Source organism: Centrocercus urophasianus, unplaced genomic scaffold (genome assembly GCF_019232065.1).
Source record: "Centrocercus urophasianus isolate 14NV4802_14NV808 unplaced genomic scaffold, USGS_Curo_1.0 seq_17, whole genome shotgun sequence".
NCBI lineage: Eukaryota > Metazoa > Chordata > Aves > Galliformes > Phasianidae > Centrocercus > Centrocercus urophasianus.
In genome coordinates, this window is record NW_024884722.1 from 33,274,498 (window position 1) to 33,295,646 (window position 21,149).

General features: G+C 39.2%; 1 protein-coding gene across 2 annotated transcripts in view; it reads left to right on the forward strand.

The window, feature by feature from the left end:
• Positions 1 to 21,149, forward strand: part of PCDH15 (protocadherin related 15) — a 643,190-nt gene that overhangs the window by 405,812 nt on the left and 216,229 nt on the right. For both annotated transcript variants that reach the window (XM_042818673.1, XM_042818671.1), the window contains exons 9-11: positions 7,969 to 8,088; positions 13,655 to 13,765; positions 14,749 to 14,919. In XM_042818673.1, coding sequence (XP_042674607.1) covers positions 7,969 to 8,088; positions 13,655 to 13,765; positions 14,749 to 14,919 — 402 coding nt within the window. The remainder of the gene's footprint in view (positions 1 to 7,968; positions 8,089 to 13,654; positions 13,766 to 14,748; positions 14,920 to 21,149) is intronic.

Below are 21,149 nucleotides of genomic sequence, written 5' to 3' on the forward strand. Positions count from 1 at the left end.
CTTTCTTTCTTTCTTTCTTTCTTTCTTTCTTTCTTTCTTTCTTTCTTTCTTTCTTTCTTTCTTTCCTCTTTCTTATACATTGTTTGTTTGTTGTGAGAAGCCAACTTCTTTCACTTCTTGTTTGAAAGCTCAATAAATGCAGTAGTTTTTAAATCCCTTCATTTGTGTCAATTTGGAGAAACGCAGCACAGCAATAAGTTTTTAGCAGTTACAAAGATCAACATGCCTTTCGCCAGAATGCATATAATAGATGGAATTTTGTGAAGCTGTGTCTCAATTGGTTTATGTTACATTTACAAAATATTCTACTGCATTTTGCAACTTTATCAACATGACTGAAAGTAAAGCACATTTATTTATGAAAAATAAATGTAGGTCAGAAGTTTTTATTAAGAACCTTGTAGTCTGGTAAAGTTCAAACTACTGCTGTTTATTAAATGTTACCTGTGAATTGAAGTATTTTGTTCTTTTGTTCTAATAGAGTAGAAATCTATGGATTGGACTCGTACATATTATTTGAAGGTTTTGTGTGTTGGTTTTTTTTTTCATAAGCAAATAATATTTCATTTCACTTTAAAATTGCATTTCTTATTCTCTTAGGTATTAAATAATCTGTTAGTAAACAGTACAAAGGACATGTGTTTGCAGTAAATGAGAAGCAGGAACATATGTGTGGTCTTTGAGTACCTGAAGGGGCATGCAGGAAAGCTGGGGAGGGACTTTTTATAAGGGCAGGTAGTGACAGGACAATGGGAAGTGGTTTTAAGCAGTAAGAGGGTAGATTTAGACTAGATGTTAGGAAGAAATTATTTACTGTGAGGTGGTGAGACACTGGAACAGGTTGCCCAGAGAAGCTGTGGATGCCCCATCCCTGGAATCATTCAGGGCCAGTCTGGATGAGGCTGTGAGTGACCTGGTCTAGAGGGAGGTGTCCATGTCTATAGCAGCGGGTTGGAACTACATGATCTTAAAGGTCCCTTCCAAACCAAACCATTCTATGATTCTGTGAAGTAGAAGTGTACAGACTGAAACCAAGAGAAGGGAAAGACAGGTTTTTTTTCCATCTTCGCTTGTGGTAGTTAAGAAGTTAAACCAGTTACGTATCATAGTGATTATTCAGTGTGTTAGGGAGTTTTGGTTTTTCAGTGTGACCCTATGTTCTGTTACGATCACTACATTGCTGTAAGTGACCAAGAATGCAGGCAGGTGATGTTCAGGAAATCCAATACTCCCCAGGGAAAGGAGTGGGGAAGTTGTCTGATGAGTTCTGAACTAATTCAGCTCAAAGTATTAAGATTAAAAATGAAGGAAAACCCAATGTTTCCTTAACTGGGGATATTCAAGAGTGGTCTGAAAGCCTACCTGTGTGACCTGCTGTAGGCAGCCTGCTTTAGCAGAGGCATTGGACAAGATGATCTCTGGAGGTCCTAACCCCTGCAATTCTGTGATTCTGTGATGAAGGAAGCAAGGATTTTCCATAATTAGAAAGTCCAAAAGGCAGAGAGAAAAATGCACCATTTAGAATAGTTTGTATTCAGTGGCTTTATATGTTTCAAATATCTGCACTCGTTTATTTGGATTACTGTTGAGTGAAATGCAATCTTACACTTGTCACCAGCTGCTGTCTCAATATAATTAGCTACTTTGTTTCATTTTATCACTGTTAGGCTTCTATCTTCTGTGGTGGCACCGCTGTGCCATTCAGGATTACCCCCTGGGTTAACGTTCTCATTAATTAACGAGAAAAAAAAAAGTTCACAAAGCATCTCAGCCTTCCTAGAAGGTTTCAGTGAATGATTATGTGTTCAATGATAGGTTATCCTGCTAGAAATTGGCACTGCCACTAGTGGATTTAACTATGCTGGAGAGGGGGCAAGTGGTGGTTTTCAGTTTTCCTTGATTTTAGATTTCCAGAGATAATCAAAGCTATTTTAATAATTACTGGCAACTGTAATGCTAGTCAATGGCTGTAAATACTGGGTTTTATTTTATTGGGAGGCTTTTTGGTATCAGAAATGTCAGGTAGTAAATCATATTTTGGAGAAATGGAGTGCTTCTTCTGTCAGATATTGATCTGCCCACAACATACTGAAAAACGTTTGTAAAGGAAGGTGGGGGTTATTTTAATTCCATCGCAAATCCTAGTTTCACATGACTTTTCATGAAGATACTGTTTAAAATTGAGCTTCTCTTTTTCTGAGAGCTTAGATGGAGCTAGATTTGGTAGGGCAATATCCGTCTTGCTTTATAGCTGAGTGTATCTCAGTTTTTTATACTCAGTTCGAAAAGAAGGATGTCTGTACCCAGACAGAGGGAGGACTTTGCAGATTCATTGAATTTTCTTTCTGGCCCTTACAAATGCTGAGGTGTAAGCTCGGGGAAGCACGCACCATGTTCACGCAGCCAAGCTCCTTCCTCTTGTAGCTATAAAATGTGGTAGAATGAAAGCAGTGTATGTAATGGCTCTTAACCAGTTTTCCTTTCCCATTTTCTTTTGAATTCATGCATTTTAAAATTAATGATGCTACAAGAAGCATCATTGGATGTTTTGGACTTTTCCATATTGTTGTAGACATCTTTCACAGTATCAGGAATAGCATGGATGTAATTTCAGAAATACTGTCATTGCATTTACTTGATTTTTGAAGTCATCTTTCAGTTCAGGGATAAAAAATTTCATGATTATTACCTATTTTCTGGCATCTTAAAGTCAAGCAAAGGAAGCAGTTTACTTGTGTGTATGTAGACAAGTAGATGCAGCTGTTGAGATTTGTGCGTATACATGTGTGCATATATCCACGTGTGTTTGTATTTTTTTATTTATATTTTTTTATTTATATATATATATTTATATTTATATATACAAATTTAAAATCTCCATTGTCTCTAGTCCTAATAGTCATATTGGGAGGGATCTAATGCAGACACACAAGATCAATCTGCTTGAAATTATTTGATATTTTGCTAACAAGAAAATTAAGTTGTACTTACACTATTGAATTAATATTGTAATTAAACTCTTTGTAATCTTCTGGGTTACGAAACTGAATAGGAAATAATTCAGATAGCTTAGCAAAGCACAAACAGAGCTGTTGTCATCTGGGAGCTAAGCTTAGCCCTTTCATCAACTTTATCAAGACAGAAAAAATGTGAGCATCTCAGCCAATACCAAATCCAACCGCTATCCACAGCCTTATGATTCCCCTTGTAAAAGCAGAAACTAGTTATTTAAGATTCATGCTAAATATTTTCTGACCACTATAAATACTCTAAAAGCCTATTTCCTTTGTATTTTCTTATATGTATTTATTCATACGAAAATGTCACATCATTATTTAGAAAAAATTCCTGACAAGATGACATTAGCCCAGGGCTACTTTCGACCATGTGTATTAGTGACCTAAAGATATCAGTTATTGCAGTATATCCAAATAACATTCTGACAGGCTGAAAAGCATGCAGTTTTTTTTGAAATGGGGAAGAACTGTGCAACTCAACTAACGCTGTATAGGCAAAGGCCCCAACGGTTTTAAAAACGTGTAGCCTGATACAGGGACTAGAAACTAAAATCTTGTAATGCTGAGACAGAGTTGATGTGAGCTGTTTTGTGTTCAACGGGATGGATCTGTGCAAATCCATTTCATCTAAATACAACTGCATTGCCTGTGTTCTTAGAAGATATACGTTCTTCACACGGGCCTTACTTGAGTGTTTCTGATGTCTTGTTAATCTCAGTAGTGGTATAAGGTTTTATTTGGAAAAGTTAGTGAAGTTACCAGAGTGTTCTTTGAAGTCAGTGTTGCTTTAATACACGTATGTACACATTACACACTTACGGTAATTTTTCACTTATAAACTATTATTTTAGGCTTAATTCTTTTCCTGTAAGTTGGCAGAGGTAGTAAGTCCATGCAAAATAAGTGTAACTTCAGCTGTCTTAAAAGTCTGGCTTTGTGCTGTTGAGAATTTGAACTTGTCCTGAATTTTCTTTGCTTCTGGTGTGATTATTCACACCTTTTTCCATGTGGTGTTGAAATAATTAATCTCGGCAGGTAGACATCATCAAAAGAATATTAGCTCAGAATGATCAACTGTAATTCTGTGCTCTGCTCTTTAGGGCTATGGTAAAAAATTACTCATTTTCAGCTTTGTAAATAGGCAATAATAAGAAAACTTATTTTCAGGATGTTTTGTGGAAATGTTCAATGTTCTTGTCCACATCTAGATTCCTAAGAGATATAAATCACATGGAATTAAATTTATAAGCATTAATGTTGCTGGCTGTGGAAGAGTAAGATTTATCGTATACTTTTCCTCTTCGTGTTTTAATTACATTCTTTTGAAATCTTGTTTCTTGTCATCACAGTTCCTTTTCAACACACTGAATTCTCACTGAGATGATCCTTACATCGATGCTAATGCTAATGCCTGTTTTTCTTTATGATTCCATCTTGAATAAGCTCAGAAACTCGCAGTGCTCAAACATTAGCTTACTGTGTTTCTTCCTGTAGGAGATACTTACATTTAATACAGAGAAAAAAAGCATGACCAAAGTGTTTCTCGAGGTAGTTACATCTAATAGGAAGTGGGATAAGTGTGGCTCTGTAGGTTCAAGTGGCACTTTTTGGAGCTATTTTTGGAACCTGCTGGAAAGGAGAAGCAAACCAAAGGAGCCAAAGATCCTCCTCCCCAGTGTCCCAGAATACTTGATGTCAGAAGATTTTTCCACCCAATCTGTCATTTTCAACCTGTGAAGAAATTCTGTTGCCAAAGGAAGCATGGTGTTCAAGCGCAAGCCTTGACTGGTGACTGAAACTTGCTTCTGTCTGTTTTTTGTATAAATATAATCTCAAATTAGCAACTTAAGAATAGGAATAAACTTCTTTTCATGCTGAAGATGTAGGCTTGGTTGCTTCTTCTTGCACGCCTGCTGTGGCAGGGTCAAGGGTGTAGGATTTACTGCTTGATTAGATTATCAATTGATTAATTCAGTTTTTTTTTATGTGGATCTGATTCAGATGCGCAGAATTATAGATGTGGTTCTGTAGAACTTGAGAAATTTGCAGTCTGACACTTAATTTCTTGTGATTTAATTGTTGTAATTCAGGGTAGTTGTTTTTTGGCAGATGTAGGCTTTACTGAAGATTGGACCATTGAATGTTGGATCGTTGGAGTTTGTGCAGGTTTTGTTCACGCTGGTGGAGGTGTCAGTGGGAAGGTCTCTAGGAGGGAACTTCTCAATTACTTAAAGGAGAGACACTGGGATTAAAATCCCTATGCTTGTTCCAGCTTTTTTGTGTGTCTTATAGAAACCTCTTTAATATTCAGAAGAAAAATGTGCCTTTCATTGCCACTGTATGTCTTTATTCTTAAGGCTGCAGCTTGTAAAGGGCTGTAAATGCAAATAATTCATTTTAAAACAAGAATAGTGGGACTCTTATTTATGTTGATAAAGAACAGCCATATATATGGTCACGGTGTATACAGTTAACTGAGTTCTCAACTGTGCTCTCCACAGATTTCTCCCTAGCTTTCCTGGCAAGGTTTCTATTTATTACTGAGTGTGCTTTCCTAACGCTGTTTGTAACCTCATCACATTTATTTTATTTTGCTCTGCTCTGGAAGGACCCCAGGTGGCTCACTACTTTTGGGGTGGCTGAGGTGTGTTGTGATGCTGTTAGAGTAAATTGTCACAGTATGAGAGACCTTGGGGTATAGACATAGTGTAGCTTTATGCACAGAGTGCTTCTGAAATGATTACATATGGAATTTGGGACAAGTATTCAGATCTTTAAATTTTTCCAGAGGTTGAGCTGCTCTTTGCCATGAAATCTCAGACAGCCTGGAAAACTGAGATGTGTTAGTTTTTTTCCTGTTTTCAGGAATAGTGAGTGATATGGGATTTTCTTCAGTCTCGATTCTAATATTTGTAGTGCAAAAAAGAAAATGTAGGGAAACTGGACCTCTGCTTGTGAGGTTTGTGAAGGCCTGCGTGTCTGTAGCCAACTACTTTGGATGCAGCATCTTTTGACGTGCTGTAAGAGCATGCAATTGTAATTCTGATGTATACCTCTCTTTCATTTTTGCAGCTGTCTCCTTCGCTATCATTTAATCATAGAATCATACAATCGCAGAATGGCCTGGGTTGAAAAGGACCATGGTGATCATGTGGTTTCAACCCCCTTGCTATGTGCAGAGTCGCCAACCACCAGACCAGGCTGCCCAGAGCGCATCCAACCTGGGAGTGCCCCCAGGGATGGGGTGTCCATAATCAGTTATCTGCACCCTGTCAGTATCCCATAAGCACAGCAGAGGGGTCTGGTTTCCCACCATCAGTCAGTGCGTAATGCCTTCCCTGCAGGCTGCTGCACCCAGGCAAAGTGCAAAGCAAAGAGTTGCACAGCACTGAGGGTCAGCTCGCTGCCTTAGGAGCAGTTAATAGCCCCGTGGAGCCAGCTTACAGCCTGTGTGTGGGATGATTCCATTGCCTGTGCCAGCAGTAGGCCAGTTTGTAGCCAGAGAGCTACAGATGGTTACCGTGCCCTAAGTGTGGATGGTGCAGAAGTTAAGCCCCGTGCCAGTTTTAACTTAAAGCTTTGGAATTGTTGTTTTTTACTTCAGAGCTTCAGTATTCGGAGCTGTGAAAATATTTCTCAGAGAACACTGTCAGCTATTAAACGGCTTTAAGTAATTAGCAGGTTTATAAATTGACAACAGACTGGGAGCTATGAATGTCTGACAGCTACCTATTTCCTCCTATACTTGCTTCATGTTATGAACCATTAATTGTGAAAATTAAATAGCAGTCCACGTTTGCAACAAATGTCCGAATGAGCCATTATCCTTTGCCACTTTCTCTTCATAAAGCACTCGAAATTTTTCACACCCTGTAGTTTTTACAATGTGCAGCAACTCGTGGCAGGGATGTAAACTGGACTGGACCTGAGTATGCATGTAGGGGTCAGGCATTCTGGCATGGTGAGAGGACAGCAGCAAGAGGTACAGCTGTGAATGATGTCTGAGTCAGATCCAGGGCTGTTTGTTCATTTGGTTCTCAGGTGGATTAGTCACAAAGCTTTCCGAATATTAAAAGTCAGAAATGTCAGCTTCAGAAAGGGTTGGATTTTTGATTTTAGAATACAGAATCATAGAATCACCAAGATTATAAAAGGTGTCCAAGGTCAACCAGTCCAACCATCCACATATCACCAGTATTTCCCACTAACCCATGTCCTGTAGAACGACATCTACACATTTCTTGAACACCTCCAAGGACAATGACTTCACCACCTCCTCGAAGAAAAAAAAAAAAAAATCTCACATCTTTGATGTCAGTAGGTCTCAATTTCTTGCAGCTTGCCTACCCTAGGATAATTGGAAATTGATGAAGTTTCAAAATGTAATTTTGTGAATATTTGGTTTCTGCCAACAAAGTATTGGAGAAATATCATTCTTGCCTATGTTTAAAGCCATAAAGCTGTGTGCTTTTGTGTGTACAGGTGTTACTTGGTGTTGTCACTGCTCTTATGAGTGTTGAGTAAGTTCTGTTTGTCTTACGGGTCATTTTAATTTTCCTTCCCAGGTCTGGAAAGGTAGCTTTTTAGTTACTTTTATCTATTTATGTTTACTTAATCAATACTTTTTTTTTTTTTTTTTTAATTTTCATCTTCACCTTTTCTAAAACATACAGAGCTACCCTGATGCATAGGATGTGTGTAATAAGGATGGAAATTTCTTTCACTCCGTATGACCCTTGGCATCAGTTAAAGCAGGGTCTGAGTATATTGTGTCTAAATGCTTTCTCATTCTTGGTTTTCCAGTCGGAATAAAGGGGAAAAGAGAACAGTGGCTGTGACATACATATTAGAACAGTGGGAAAAAAATGAGTGCCTTTCATACGTGAATCCTTAATCGTTTTTTCTATGCCGCAGAGTTTTAATGTGCATTTTTCTTCCCCTGCTCTTGCAGTTGACTCCAGTTGGAACAACCATCTTTACAGGATTTTCTGGAAACAATGGTGCTACTGACATCGATGATGGTCCAAATGGCCAGATAGAGTATGTCATCCAGTACAATCCTAATGACAAAGTATGTGCCTTTACTTTTTTTCCTTTCTGCATATATATTTTAATATGAAAAACATATGTATCTGTGTGTATATAAATAAATATATATGTATTTGCTTATGATATATATATATACATATATATATATATGATTTTGAAATAAGGAATGAGTAAGTGGCTGCTGTTGGACATCATAAATTCTAAACTTGAAAACTTACTACCAGTGTAGATTATTCTATCCACCTTGCTTGTCCCATAAGCTCACCCAAATTTATCTTTCTTTTCAATGCCATGCTCTACTATCAGCTATAACACTGAAGCATCAATCATCCCATCTTTTCTAGTGTTGTTCACACACCTTCTCTTTTTTGGCATGTGTTTTCTGTCTGTGACAGATTGTTGTGTTCATTCCTCCACACTTGCAGTAATGGATTCATAGCTAAGATATATTCATAGCCACTGCTAAGTTTCTCATGAGAGACGTTCTGTCTTCCTATATGGAGCTGCTTATATATATAGAGAGAGAGAAAGAGAGTTTTGTGTTCTGGTTTTTTTTATAAAGCCACTTAGAAAAAGAAATATATATTACTAAAATGAAACAGTAATGTTCTATGTCTGGGGTCTGTACAAGCATGTCATTTTAGAGACAAAAGTTTTGAAATGTATTGAAATACATGTTCTTTAGGCTCAGATTTGTGAATTTGCAATGCATTTTTTTGCATGAGCGATCTATTTGAAGCATCCATCTGCATTTTCTTGAAAAATTAAAATTATTTTGGCAGAGCTGTTTTGCAAACCAAGGTATGTTTTGCCATAGGCTAAGAACATTGTTAGTGGGGATCAGGTGGTGTGAGAATTTAAGTATGCTAACCTGATAATATATTCATCTCATGCATAATGTTGATGAGAAAGTACTCTAGTGAGAAAGTACTTAGGAAATAGATTTAGCAATCTCTCATTCAAAATCTCTGCTGTTACTTAAGGCTAACTTGAGTAGAAACGTTTTTTGTGGGAAAGCAGCATGATTCTAAGTTTCAGTATAGACATAAGTTTAAGTTATGTAGAATAGTGAAGGACTCCCATTTGGGGCAACTTTGGTACAGTCAGTCATCTCAATAAATGTTTGCTTAATTTCTGTCACATGCCTGGTTAATGAAACCTACTTCTTTCATCAGTAGAGAGCCTTTATGCATGTGATAGTGTATGCTTGACAGAAATCACTTGTAAAGCTGCTTTACTGCCTCTCTCTTCTTGCTAGGAAGATACCCTAAAACATCTGCTACAAGTGAATTGTCTTCCTTAACCTGGGAAAGTTTTGCCACGCTCAAAAATGAGGTGTACAGCGTAGTGAGAAATATTTTTGCTTCTCTACTTCTAGGATCCTCCCATGTTGTGTGTTGAAGATGCCCAGTGTAGTTCAGCACCAGTGACAGGCTGCTGCTTTGGAAAAAGCTGTAATGCTGATAATTTTCACTAGAGACCAATTGAGAATTAAAAAAGAAAAAAAAAAAAAAAAAAAAGTAAAAAAATAGAAGTGTTATCTAGAATTCAGTTTAGCTTAAATACTTTGTTGTTTAATGGGGACGTATATAAAAGTCAAGAAGAAGAAAATGAATGCAAAACATATTGGATGTTTTTCTGGTTCCTTTAGCTATTGTACAGTTTGATGCCATAACTCTAGGCTCTTACAATCAAAAGATGAAGTTGATTAGCTTGCCGAAAGAATCTTCAAATGCAGAGTCAGTTTTAGATCTCTGAGGACTCTGGTTCACCCTGAAGGTTGAGACAGATGCATCCACCAAAAAGTTCTGGACTCGATCCTTGTGAGCTAATTTTGCTGTGATTGTATTGTTTGGTGAGGATAACAGTTACTCTTCTTGAGTTGCCATGAAATTAGAGGTCTGCATAATGCTTTTGCTGTGCTGAGTTGTAGCATACTGTGCCCACATCTGCAGAGTAAGTTGTCTCCTGATGACTTTCCCCTTCTGATATAATTTGCCTCGTGTATTTTGCCACACCTACACTGCAACTTACAGCGAGTTGTCTGTGCGATGTTTCAGACTCGTGGTTTTTGTCACAGAGCTTCCATGGGAGCCCAGATGACATACCAAAACTGCAGGTGACTGACGTGGCAGAGTTACTGTATAGTCCTCACAGCTCTGTTTGGATCTCTCTGATGAGCATAAAGGAAACGTGACTGGACTTAATGCTCCCGGTGACGTTTTCTTTCATTGTGAAGTTGCAAGTTAAAACTAATTCCTGTGCCAGTAGGAATCTGTTGGAATTTCAGACTCTACAGTAATAAAGAGATGAGCAATACTCCTGTTTTGTTATGCTTCACTGGTGTTGTTTGTAGGTATGTGCATTAAATGTGTGTCTGGGTACCTGAGAGCATGGCCGTACCAGGTTCGTGGAAGCTGAAACTCCAGAGGGGAAAAAATACAAAGCTTTGCTCCTTCAGTGTGTACATCATTAGTGCAGATGAATCAGTGTTTCTATTTTTTTCAGTAGATCGTATCTGTGGGAGGAGATAAAACATTTCTCCTCTGTGTAGTAATTATATAGTGCTTTCTATTTGATTGGTTTTAGTTCAGTGATGTGTAGTCTACCAGGCTCTCCAGAGTATGCCGCCTTGCTACAAAAGGTAGATTGCCACCTCTCTTGTGCACCTGCACGAACGAATAGCAAAATTGCAGGAATTATTTTTGCTCTCTTGTCTGAGCTACTGCCTCCCAGGCTAGAACCTGGGAGCACAGCCCAGAGCACCACCAGCACTTCTTTTTAAGCCAGTTTATTATAGGTGGGAAAGACTGTGGCTCAGGGTGGGTGTGGGGATTATGTTGCTGCATTGTAGAGCACTGTGCTGGCCTGAGACTTAGGGCTGCTTACATTGCAAGAAGCTAGCAGGAACAAAAGAGTGGTTGTAAAACTTGCACATGTAACATCAAAGCTAATTGGAAACACGTGTCAATAAAAACATAACGTGTAATTATGATTTGGGTAGATTCTCCAAATCTGAAGGAGCAGTGTGTGAGCATCAGAGGTTGTTACATCAACTGTCTCTTCAACAGACATCCAAGTTGTATGTGTCTCTGAGAATTGGGCCGAAGCAGCAATGTGTGGGAAATTAAGTTATTTAAGAGAGAGTGGTGAGGTGCTGGAACAGGTTTCCCAGAGAGGTTGTGGATACCCCATCCCTGGAGGTGTTCAAGGCCAGGTTGGATGGGGCCTGGGCAGCCTGGTCTGGTATTAAATAGGAAGTTTGGTCGCTCTGCACGTGGCAGTTGGAGATTCATGATCCTTGAGATCCCTTCCAACCCGGGCCATTCTGTGAAATCTTATCTCTGTCTCTTGTCTACTGCATGTTGTGGAGATGATGAAAGCAGACTTCTTTCAGAGATGTCCTGTGAAAGAGCAAATGGTGCAAGATGCCACATGGCAAATACCAATGAAAAGCTCTTTTCCCCAGTGACAGCGATCAAAGAGTGGAGCAGGAGCCCAGAGGAGTTGTACAGTCTCTGTCCTTGAAAATATTGGGCCTCCAACTGGCTGAGGCACAGAGCAGCCCTTGTGAGCTCCCATGTTCTCTGACAGCCTCCCTTATTCTCTGATTCAATTGAACTCTAAAACCTGCCCTTGATATAGAAGGGATTTCGCTATTTTTGTCAGATGTGTTATCATCTGTGTTTAGATCATCTTTTAGAAAGCCCTGTAAAATCACTTCAGATTCTCTGAATTTCAAAAGCGTCGTTCTTCAAATGGCTTTGTGCTGCTTACAGTCCAGCAGGTAGTGACAGTAATGTGAAACACCATCTTTCTACTACTGAGGGAATGGAAATGAACAACCTGGTAGTGACTTTCTAATTTTCCCAAAATGGCCAATTTTAGGTCTGGCATCAGGAAGTGATCCTTGCCATCTTGCGGCCTCCAGCCTGCTTCACTGATTTAAATTTGGTGAGCATGCTGTGTTGTAAGAGCTGCTGTATGAAAGCATTTTAGTATTTCTTCTCTGAAGCTTTTCAAGGGAGAATCAGTTCTGTTCTCTTGGAGTGTGCAGGCAACAAAGCAGTGTCACTTTGCCAGGAAGCATAAAAGAGCTTTCGATGTCCCTGACTTCCTGCATATGCTGGCTCATTTCAGCATTGGATAGAGGTGCAGCTGAGCTGTGCCCTGGCTTTGTGTATCTCTTAGTTGCCTTGGAACTTGGATAGTGGTTTGTATTGCAGCAAGAAGTAGATTTTGCAGAGCAGTCAAGGGATATGTGTGGGGTGAATCTGGTGTGATAACTTTCAGAGTTCTGATACACACCTGAAGTTAAACTTCACGTCACCAAGGAACCATTACTGTAATTCGCTACTCTACTGGAGCGAGAGGGGGGACTCCAGATACAGGCACTTTGGGAAGAAGTTACAATGTTTTTTGCTGAAATTCCTCTGATGCTTCCCAACAGTTCAGATTGTAGTGTTCTACTTTAATGCATTTTTCTTTTTGCCAAGGAATGCCAGAAAGAGGGCACTATTTTGGGAACGCATTGACTGATCCTCTGCCACAGAGACTTTTCCAGTTGGTTCTTCCCTTTTTAACCAGAGATAAATGGGCTAAAGCAGCCAGAAGGATCTTACTTGTGAGCTGGAGTTCCCATGCAAGTGCATGAGTGTGCATACACACACAAACAGCATCACTTCATTACGATAGTGAAAAACATTGCCTGCTACTTGCATGATTCACATCCCAAGAGGGAGACAAAAGCAGTGAACTCTACATGGTTCTTCCTTCTGTTTTAGCTTCCTTTTTTGCCTCAGTATAAATATTTTGTGTTGGTCTTCCTTCTCCCCTGTATGTGTATGTATGCATATATACATATCTGTACACAGTACCACTGGGTACTTTTTATATATCCAGAGTTGTTTACCCAAAAAAAAAAAAAAAACCAAAAAAATTTGGTCATGAGCAAATTGTATATATTACTGGCAGAGTTTGTGATGGACCTTGCAGTAATATTTTTATGCATCAACATGGCAAATTTAACAGTTGTTATCATGTAATTGCTGAAAATAGTACTTTTTATGCAAATGTCTGAAATTTTATGGGGATAGGGAATAGCCTTTTTGTGTTATCTAAGGTGAGAATAGTACTTTGTACCTCTGTAGTGTTTCCTTTCGAGAGGTTTTTGTACTGCTCCACAGCCATTGTCCATGCACCATATTTCAGCGTGAAGTGTATTCTATACTGGTAGTCTTAAGCGTGGAAAGATTTTGGTGTGACCAAAGGTGTGAAAGGCTTTTTTAACATCAGTGTACTTTCAGCACGGCGAATCAATAAGAAACAGGAGAGTTAGGCTTCAGTTTGTGATTAGAAGTGACAAGTTACTTGCAAACAGCCAGAGAGAATTCTGTTACTTACAGAATACTTACTGTGAAATTCTCATCAAGTATGTTGGGCAGGGAGAGAACAGGAAACTGTTCAAAAGCACTATCTAAAAGACATGCAATTTTGATATTCAATAGGCCATCTCATTCTGGCCAGTCTTTAATATCCTTTAACTTTGAAGCACGTTCAGTTTCATCTTACTGTTTTAATTTTTGCAGACTTCCAACAGGACCTTTGATATTCCTCTTACTTTATCTGGAGCAGTAGTTCTACGGGAGAGACTAAATTATGAGGAAAAGACTCGTTACTTTGTGATTGTTCAAGCAAATGTAAGTATAGATCTCATAATAGCCATTTATAGTTCTAATTCAGGTGGCCCTTAAGTTCCTGGGTATGGATTTTTTCCTAGGAGAGGAAAAGCATCTCTAAAATACCAGGTCTGATGCACTCTTTTTCTGTAGACCCTATTTAAGATGTATCTAGGTGCTTTCTGTCATTAAAAGATTAGACATACTACTGCTGGTTAAAAAGGCTTGCTCAAGATGCATAAAAAAAAGCAACATTCTGGCGCAGGGAACAAGTTGCGTATTTGAAGTACAGCCCATGCAGAAAAGTGCATTCTAGTGTCACTAAGTGTTCATCTTCTAACACATCTAGCAATGCTAATTTGATGTCAAATGAGTTTAATGGATACAATTTGGTTGTATCTTTCATGTTTGAAAAGCAGTTTTCTTTGAAGAGGTGATTTTTCTTTGAAGTCATATTACATGGTTATACGGAGGTTTTTACACAGCGGCTAGCAGTAGATAATGCATTCCCGGGAGAAGAGTGACGTGTAAACTGTATCTAATACATCTGTCATCGCAGAATTTTTTTGTGCCTTTGAGGGCTATGAAGGCCTTTTTTGTGTTGTTTTTTGTTCAGATAATGGCTGAAATGAAAACTTTGGTTCTGTTGTTTACCACTGTTGTGGTACTGTTTCATTTATGGGGAAAAGGAGGATCCCCTGAAGCAATTTTAAGATAGTTTTAAAGTAATGTAAACTTGCTTTCCTATATATCTTGTGGTATGTTCAGCATTTCCCTAGTAGAAGATGGGCTTAAAGGGTGTGCCTTTGTGCTCTTCGCTATGCTCTTGAATGTTCAGAAAATTGAAGGCTGTAGCTCTGAGGTTGAAGTTTTCATAATTATGTATTGTGTAGAATCTGCACATTTGGGAAGGTTATACACCTTGCCCTTACCTTTAACTTTAAATCCTTCTGTAGATTCTGACTTCTGAACATCTCACAAAATCTCGCCCATTTGCTCCCCAGGACCGAGCCCAGAATCTTCATGAGCGAAGGACGAGTACAACCACCCTCACAGTGGATGTGCTGGATGGGGATGACCTGGGACCAATGTTTCTTCCTTGTATCTTGGTGAATAATACTCGTGACTGCAGACCTCTCACCTACCAAGCAAGCTTGCCAGAACTGACTGATCCTGTAAGTCCTCTTGATTTTTGTAAGTTTTGTGTGTTTGTTTTGTAACTGGTTGTCGTCTTTCTCTGTGAACACAATGGAGAACTGTAACTAGAAAGACTGTGCATGCTTTGTGTCAGGTTCCATGTGCTAAACAGATTAAAATTGAAGTAAAATACTTGTATGAATAGATGAAATTCCAACTTTGATACAGTGGTATATTGCTTGCTACAGACTCTGAGTCTTGCTGAAGTTTGGTGAAATCGTGTAATTGCATTCTTAGCTCTGTCTTCATCGTAATCTTGAAATATTCTGAAAAACCACTTGGAGTAGGGTACTTGACTTGTCCCTCTTTTCCGGATTATTAGAGACTTCACGGGGATGATTTTTAGGGAAGGAGGCCTTAGTTGTTTGTCCCTGGAAAGTTTCTTTGCCATTGTATCTATTTTCAGTCAAGAGGCACTAAAGAGCAGCTAGTGCTTATCCCATGTAGCTGCTTATACTGCGTACGCTGGTTAGGATTAGTATAAAATTCAGTCATTTCACCCTTGGATATGCACAGTGGACCACAAAAAGAAGAGATGAGAGCTCTACAAAATCCTGATGCAAGATGATGCTAATTCTTCTTCCCTACAGGGGAAGAAGGCTGCTTGGTAGGCTGGAAGTGTGCATCTTTGGAGTGGGAGAAATGCTCTGCATTTGGCTAATATGATTTATGTAAGTTTCTTAAGCAATGCTGGTAAATGTCCTTTGGTTCATACATTAAGAAAAAAAAAAGAAAAAAAAAGCAGAACCAGTTAAATCATTGGGCTTATCCCCTACCCGATCAACCTCTGACATTAGGTTAACTTTGACTATTGACAACGAGATCATGATTTCCCTTTTTCATCTCAGGACACTATCTCTGGCCTGCATTCTCTGACCAAGAGATGGGGAGGATGAGGCTGAAAGTGTGGAGGTTCTTGCTATTTTCTGCCTTATTTGCTTTGCTGTCTTGTTCCAATGTAGACTTTGGCCATCCCACAAGTTTGGTTTCCAGCTCTGTCTGGGCTTGGGCACTGGAGCAGGGCAGCTGCCCTGCTTCTTTGACGCAGGATGACATCCTTAGCAAGTCTCAAAATCTCTCACATCCAATCTAGATCCAGCTGAAAATGTCACCAATATATGCAGGAGTTCATCAGTTCCTTCTATAGAGACCAACAGTACAGGCTCTGGTTAAATAGCCAGTACAATCTCTGGGAGATAGAGGAAGCTTTATAGCAGTCATGATGTTCAGTTATTGTGCTTTTTGTATAAGAAGGGTCTGGGACAAGTTTCGGGGAATTTATGTAAGTCAGACTGGACCTGATGTCAAACTGGAGGGAGATTGGATCTTACAAGCCTTATGCACCTCAAATAGAGATCATTTCTCTGAGCTGAGAAACTCTTCCTCACAACTGCATCCTTATTTTTAAGTTATAGCAAGACTGGAGCCTTGACGCTCAGCTTGTAATAGCAGAAAATCAGGAGGGAAGGGATATCCCATATTTAATCTTATTAGTCTGATTTATGCTACTCTTTTTTCACTTCTACACCATGGTATTTCTAATTGCAGTGGCTGAATTTGACTTTGTGAATACATGCATTAGATGAATGTGGCTTGCATGTAACATCATTTGAAGGAAACTGCGTGTTATTCCTCAGCTCAGTATGTGGCCTCATCAGGGTTAGTGGGGTACCCAAGCTAAGCAGAGAATGAGAGATTGTGACCCCATTTTATCCACACAGATCAAGTGGCATTCACAGTACAGAGGCAGGTAAGGCAGTAATTAAGAAAGATCAGTGCTTGGTTGTTACATTTATTTATTTGTTTTTAATCTAGCTACCAAAAGGCAGGACAGAGGTCATCTACTTGTCCTGAGGCAGCTCTCACAGATGGAAGGAACTCAGCTCTGTCTTCATTCTTGCCCTTGCTGTGGACAGGCATGTGCTGGGCGCTACAAGGCAAAGTGATGTCTGCGAGGAAGGCCTGCAGAAATCTGGCTAGTGATTACTTCTGAGTTGCAAAATACATTTGTTTGACTTCCAAAGCTGTTCAGGTGCCAGCTTTTTCTGTTTTCTTTTTGGCTGTTTTGTGTCAAATTGCACCTTGAGAGGTCTGATCTGTGACACGAGAAACTGGTTCTCTTGATAAAAATAGCTGCTATTTGCTGTTTATCTTTTTGCAGTGATGCAGCTGTTTTGATAAACATTAGTGGAAGAAGGATGTGTCTACCACAACTTTTACCTTGGTACTTGAAATATTTATCTGGCTTGTAAATTATAATACAGTTAGACAATAGGACAATTTTATATTTATAAAATAATAATTAAAAAAAATCCCTCAATTAATAAAACACACATTTGTCCTGCAAACGGCAGTATGGTGGAGGTGCAGAGAGTCCTCTGGCAGTGAAGTAATGGGATCCTCAGATCTGATGAAGCAGCCTGGGCAGAGAAACTCAGTCAGAAGTATTTTGGAGATGGCTGCATGATATAAAGAACTTTGCATTACACCACATAGGCAAGAATCCATAATGATGCAGGACCCTATCCCCAGTGTCAGGTTGTGTAGAAGCTGATGGTGGCCATTGTACTCCCCAGAATGCTTGATGTCAATCTACTTGCACTAATTAGTTTTTGTTTCCTTTTTGAAAATCAAAATTTACTACTCTCTAAGATTTGAACCTTTCAGCAAGAGTAGCAAATAGAACAGAATATACTGTCCCTAATGGTATTTCCCTAATGTCTTTCCCTAATGGGAAAACTTAACTACTACGTAGGCTAAAGGAGAATTATTAGACCAGCATCATCATTTACTTTTTAAGTACTTTTTGTATTTTTCACAGCAAACATGAAGAGGAATATTAATGAATCTTTAACAAGGAATGTCAAGGAGTATTCAAAGTAGTAGTCCTGTTTTACATTGTGTCTACTCGACTGACCCCTAAAAGGGAGCATTTATAAGTAAAACATTAAATGTAACTGGAAATAAAAGGTTCTCGGGTTTTTTGGTCTTACAAGATTAGTTGTCTTTAATTGGCCTTTACCAGTTTGCTGAGTTTGCTGAGGTAAATAGAGTGTTTTCTTTCCAAGCTTGTTTCCTTTAGAAATTCCAAAGCAGTTTGATGCATTAGCAATGAAGCATCCATACAGCTTGGGCTTTGTTTATGGCTTTTGCAGGTGAAATGAAAGAGACCAGCAAAGTTAATGGATCTCTTCATTACCGGAGAAACAATTTTTCCTCAAAAACAGTACCAGCACTTACATTATGCCTTCTGAGAGTTGATCTGATGTCTGCCTTGTGGCAGTATTAATAATTCTATTAAATCTGCTCCAGGCTGTGTGGAGTGCTGTATGATTAGTGTTTATACACTTGTAATTAAAAACAAAAAAAAAAAAGAAAAATGTTTTGCATTTCTGCTATTTGCACAGATGGTGCAAATTGTCCCAAAGCTGCATATCTTCCAGGCAGAGCCAGAGGTTATCTGATGGTCCCATCTGGTGGGCATATAGAATAACATGTGATAATAGTATTTGTAAGTCAGCACGTTAACTGAGCATGGCCAGAAGGTAGGACTTCATCAATGGCTGCCTCACTTTGTGACTCTCCCTTCTGCAGCTCATCACCAGTGATCCACTGTAATTAAGTGCCATCACAGTCTCATTAGGGCTATTACAGAATTGTAGCAATTGGAAGGGACCTCTGGAGATCACCTAGTCCAGCCCCTGCTGAAGCAGGTTCCCTACAGCAGGCTGTACAGGAGAGCATCCAGGTGAGTCTTCTGTATCTCCAGAGGAGTAAACTTCATGACCTCTCTGGGCAGCTGTTCCTGTCTGTTGTCACCTTCACAGTAAAGACGATTCTCCTCACGTTCAGATGGAAGTTGCAGTGCCTGTTCCTTCTTGTCCTGTTGCTGGACACCAGAAAAGATCCTGGCCTTATCTGCTTTACTCTCACTCATTAGATATTTATAAGCATTTATAAAATTCCCTCTATCTTCTCCTCTCCAGTCTGAACAGCCTCGGGTCTCTCAGCCTTTTCTCTTATGGGAGATGCTCCAGGCCCTGGCTGTTTTTGTGGCCCCCTGCTGGACTGTCTCTAGAACATCCCTTGAACTGAGCAGCCCAGGACCCTGGGCACAGTGCTCCAGATGTGGCCTCACCAGGGCAGAGCAGAGGGGAGGATCACCTCCCTTGACCTGTCGGCCATGTTCTTAATGCACCCCAGGATACCACTGGCCTTCTTGGCCACGAGGGCACGCTGCTGGTTCATGGCCTACCTGTTGTCCCCCGTGACACCCAGGTCATTCTGTGCAGAGAGCTTCTCCAACGGTTTATCCTCTAATCTGTACAGATGGATGTGGTTGTTCCTCCCTAGATGCAAGAGTTGCCCTAAGAAATCTTCTAAGGTTCCTCTCTGTTCAGTTCTCTCTATGATTATGGCTAAGATAACATAAGCACCAGTTACTGTTGTGAAATGGTTGTATTGTTAAAACTTCTTAGAGTAGGCAGAATCTCTTCCTCCGGAGTAAACAAACTTTTCACCTATGGAGAGCACATTAGCTATTCTGAATGCTTTATCCTGTGTAAGGTGAGCACTGGGAGCTCAACTGTTTTATTGCTGCTGAAACTCAAACACAGCTAAATTAACAGCCTGTAATTCACACCTACATTATTTATGGCTTCCCTGGGCTTTAATTTGCTTGTGAAGTCCCACCTGTTGTGTCTGATTCAGAAGTTCTCAGGGAGGAGAAAATGAAGTTTAAACTCTTCTGAAATTCATTGCAAAAATTATCTTGCAGAAAAGACACCAAGGCCCATGACAAAACAACATTCAAGTCATTATTTAAAGTTCTGTCTCATAATACAGATGCAAATCTTAATTTCCTTTAGGAGAGTGTAAGCTACAGCTTCAGTGATGTTTTAAAATGAGTTAGCATAAACTTTTCAAAGAGTTCAAGTTCCAAAAGCTGAGTATATTGCTTTATAATAAAAAGAAAAGCAGTGTCTGCCTCTGACAGGTGAAAGGTTACATGTTTGAACCACCTACTTAATTAGTCCAAGTACTAGTCTGTTTTTCCTAATTGTTACTGTCCTAGTTAATCTTTAGGAAATAATTCACTGTTAGCTGTATTTCAGTTTCTGAGGAAACCTTGTTTTTTTGCATCATTTTATATTTGCCTCTATGTTTTCTGTATCTGGTCAAATCTAGTAATATTTTTTCTTCGTCTCAGAAAGTCTTTAGTAAATAATATTTTACTAACAATATGCTCAAGTCATTAAATTAAAAAAGAAAAAAAAAAAACAACCCTTGTGTGTTTCAGCATTGGAAGGATACTTTCTCCTACTTCTTCCCTCTTTAGTCAATTCTTGATGTACTTATTCTGTGAAGGTTTTGTCTTTTTCTGTGCTCAGTTATTTTTCATCGTCCTGCAAAAGGCTGAAAGGCAATTAGCAGTTAAACATAGATTAGGCTGATATAATCAGCTGCTGGGCTCGTTTTGCAACAGACTGATTCATTATCAGGTTCCATCAGATAATTATCAGTCCACATGAAAAGTCATGTACTCTGTGACACCTACGTGGCTTTCTTTGTGCTGATTCAAGATTCAGCACTTTAAACAACTAGCAGCGTTATGGAACATTGCTTATTAACGCACAGCTGATGAATCTTTCTATACAGAAAGTATTTATTTTTGTGCCAGTTGTCCTGGAGTCCTTAGGAATTGTCAGCAGGGACTTCACAATCTGTGGGCCTAGCAGCCCTGTGGAGCGCTGGGGCTCGAGGAGATGGGTCTGAGCATAGGATCACCAGCTTAAAGCCAATGACAAAAAGCTCCTCCAAACAAACAGTAATTTTGTAGTTTGGAAACTACAAAAAACTGACTTCTGATGGTAAGGTGAAATCTACTGGCACAAAAATTGAGTTTTGTGATTTTTTTCTTTTTTCACCAGAAAATTGGATCTTAGGTTTTGAATAATTCATAGAAGGGGAAAAAGATTCATTTACTTTCATATATGCATTTGCATACCTTGTTGATTCATAGTGTTCCAAATTTAAAATGTACAGTAAATACAACAAAACTTCAGCTTATCTTGACGAAGCGAACAAATAATTCTTACTTGAGCTTGTGCATCTTTTGCAGAATTCCAAGCTAGTGATAAAGATGTGTTTTGCGTCAGACCAATGATTACGCCATCAATTGAGAGCTGCTTTCTAAAAGCCGCCTTTT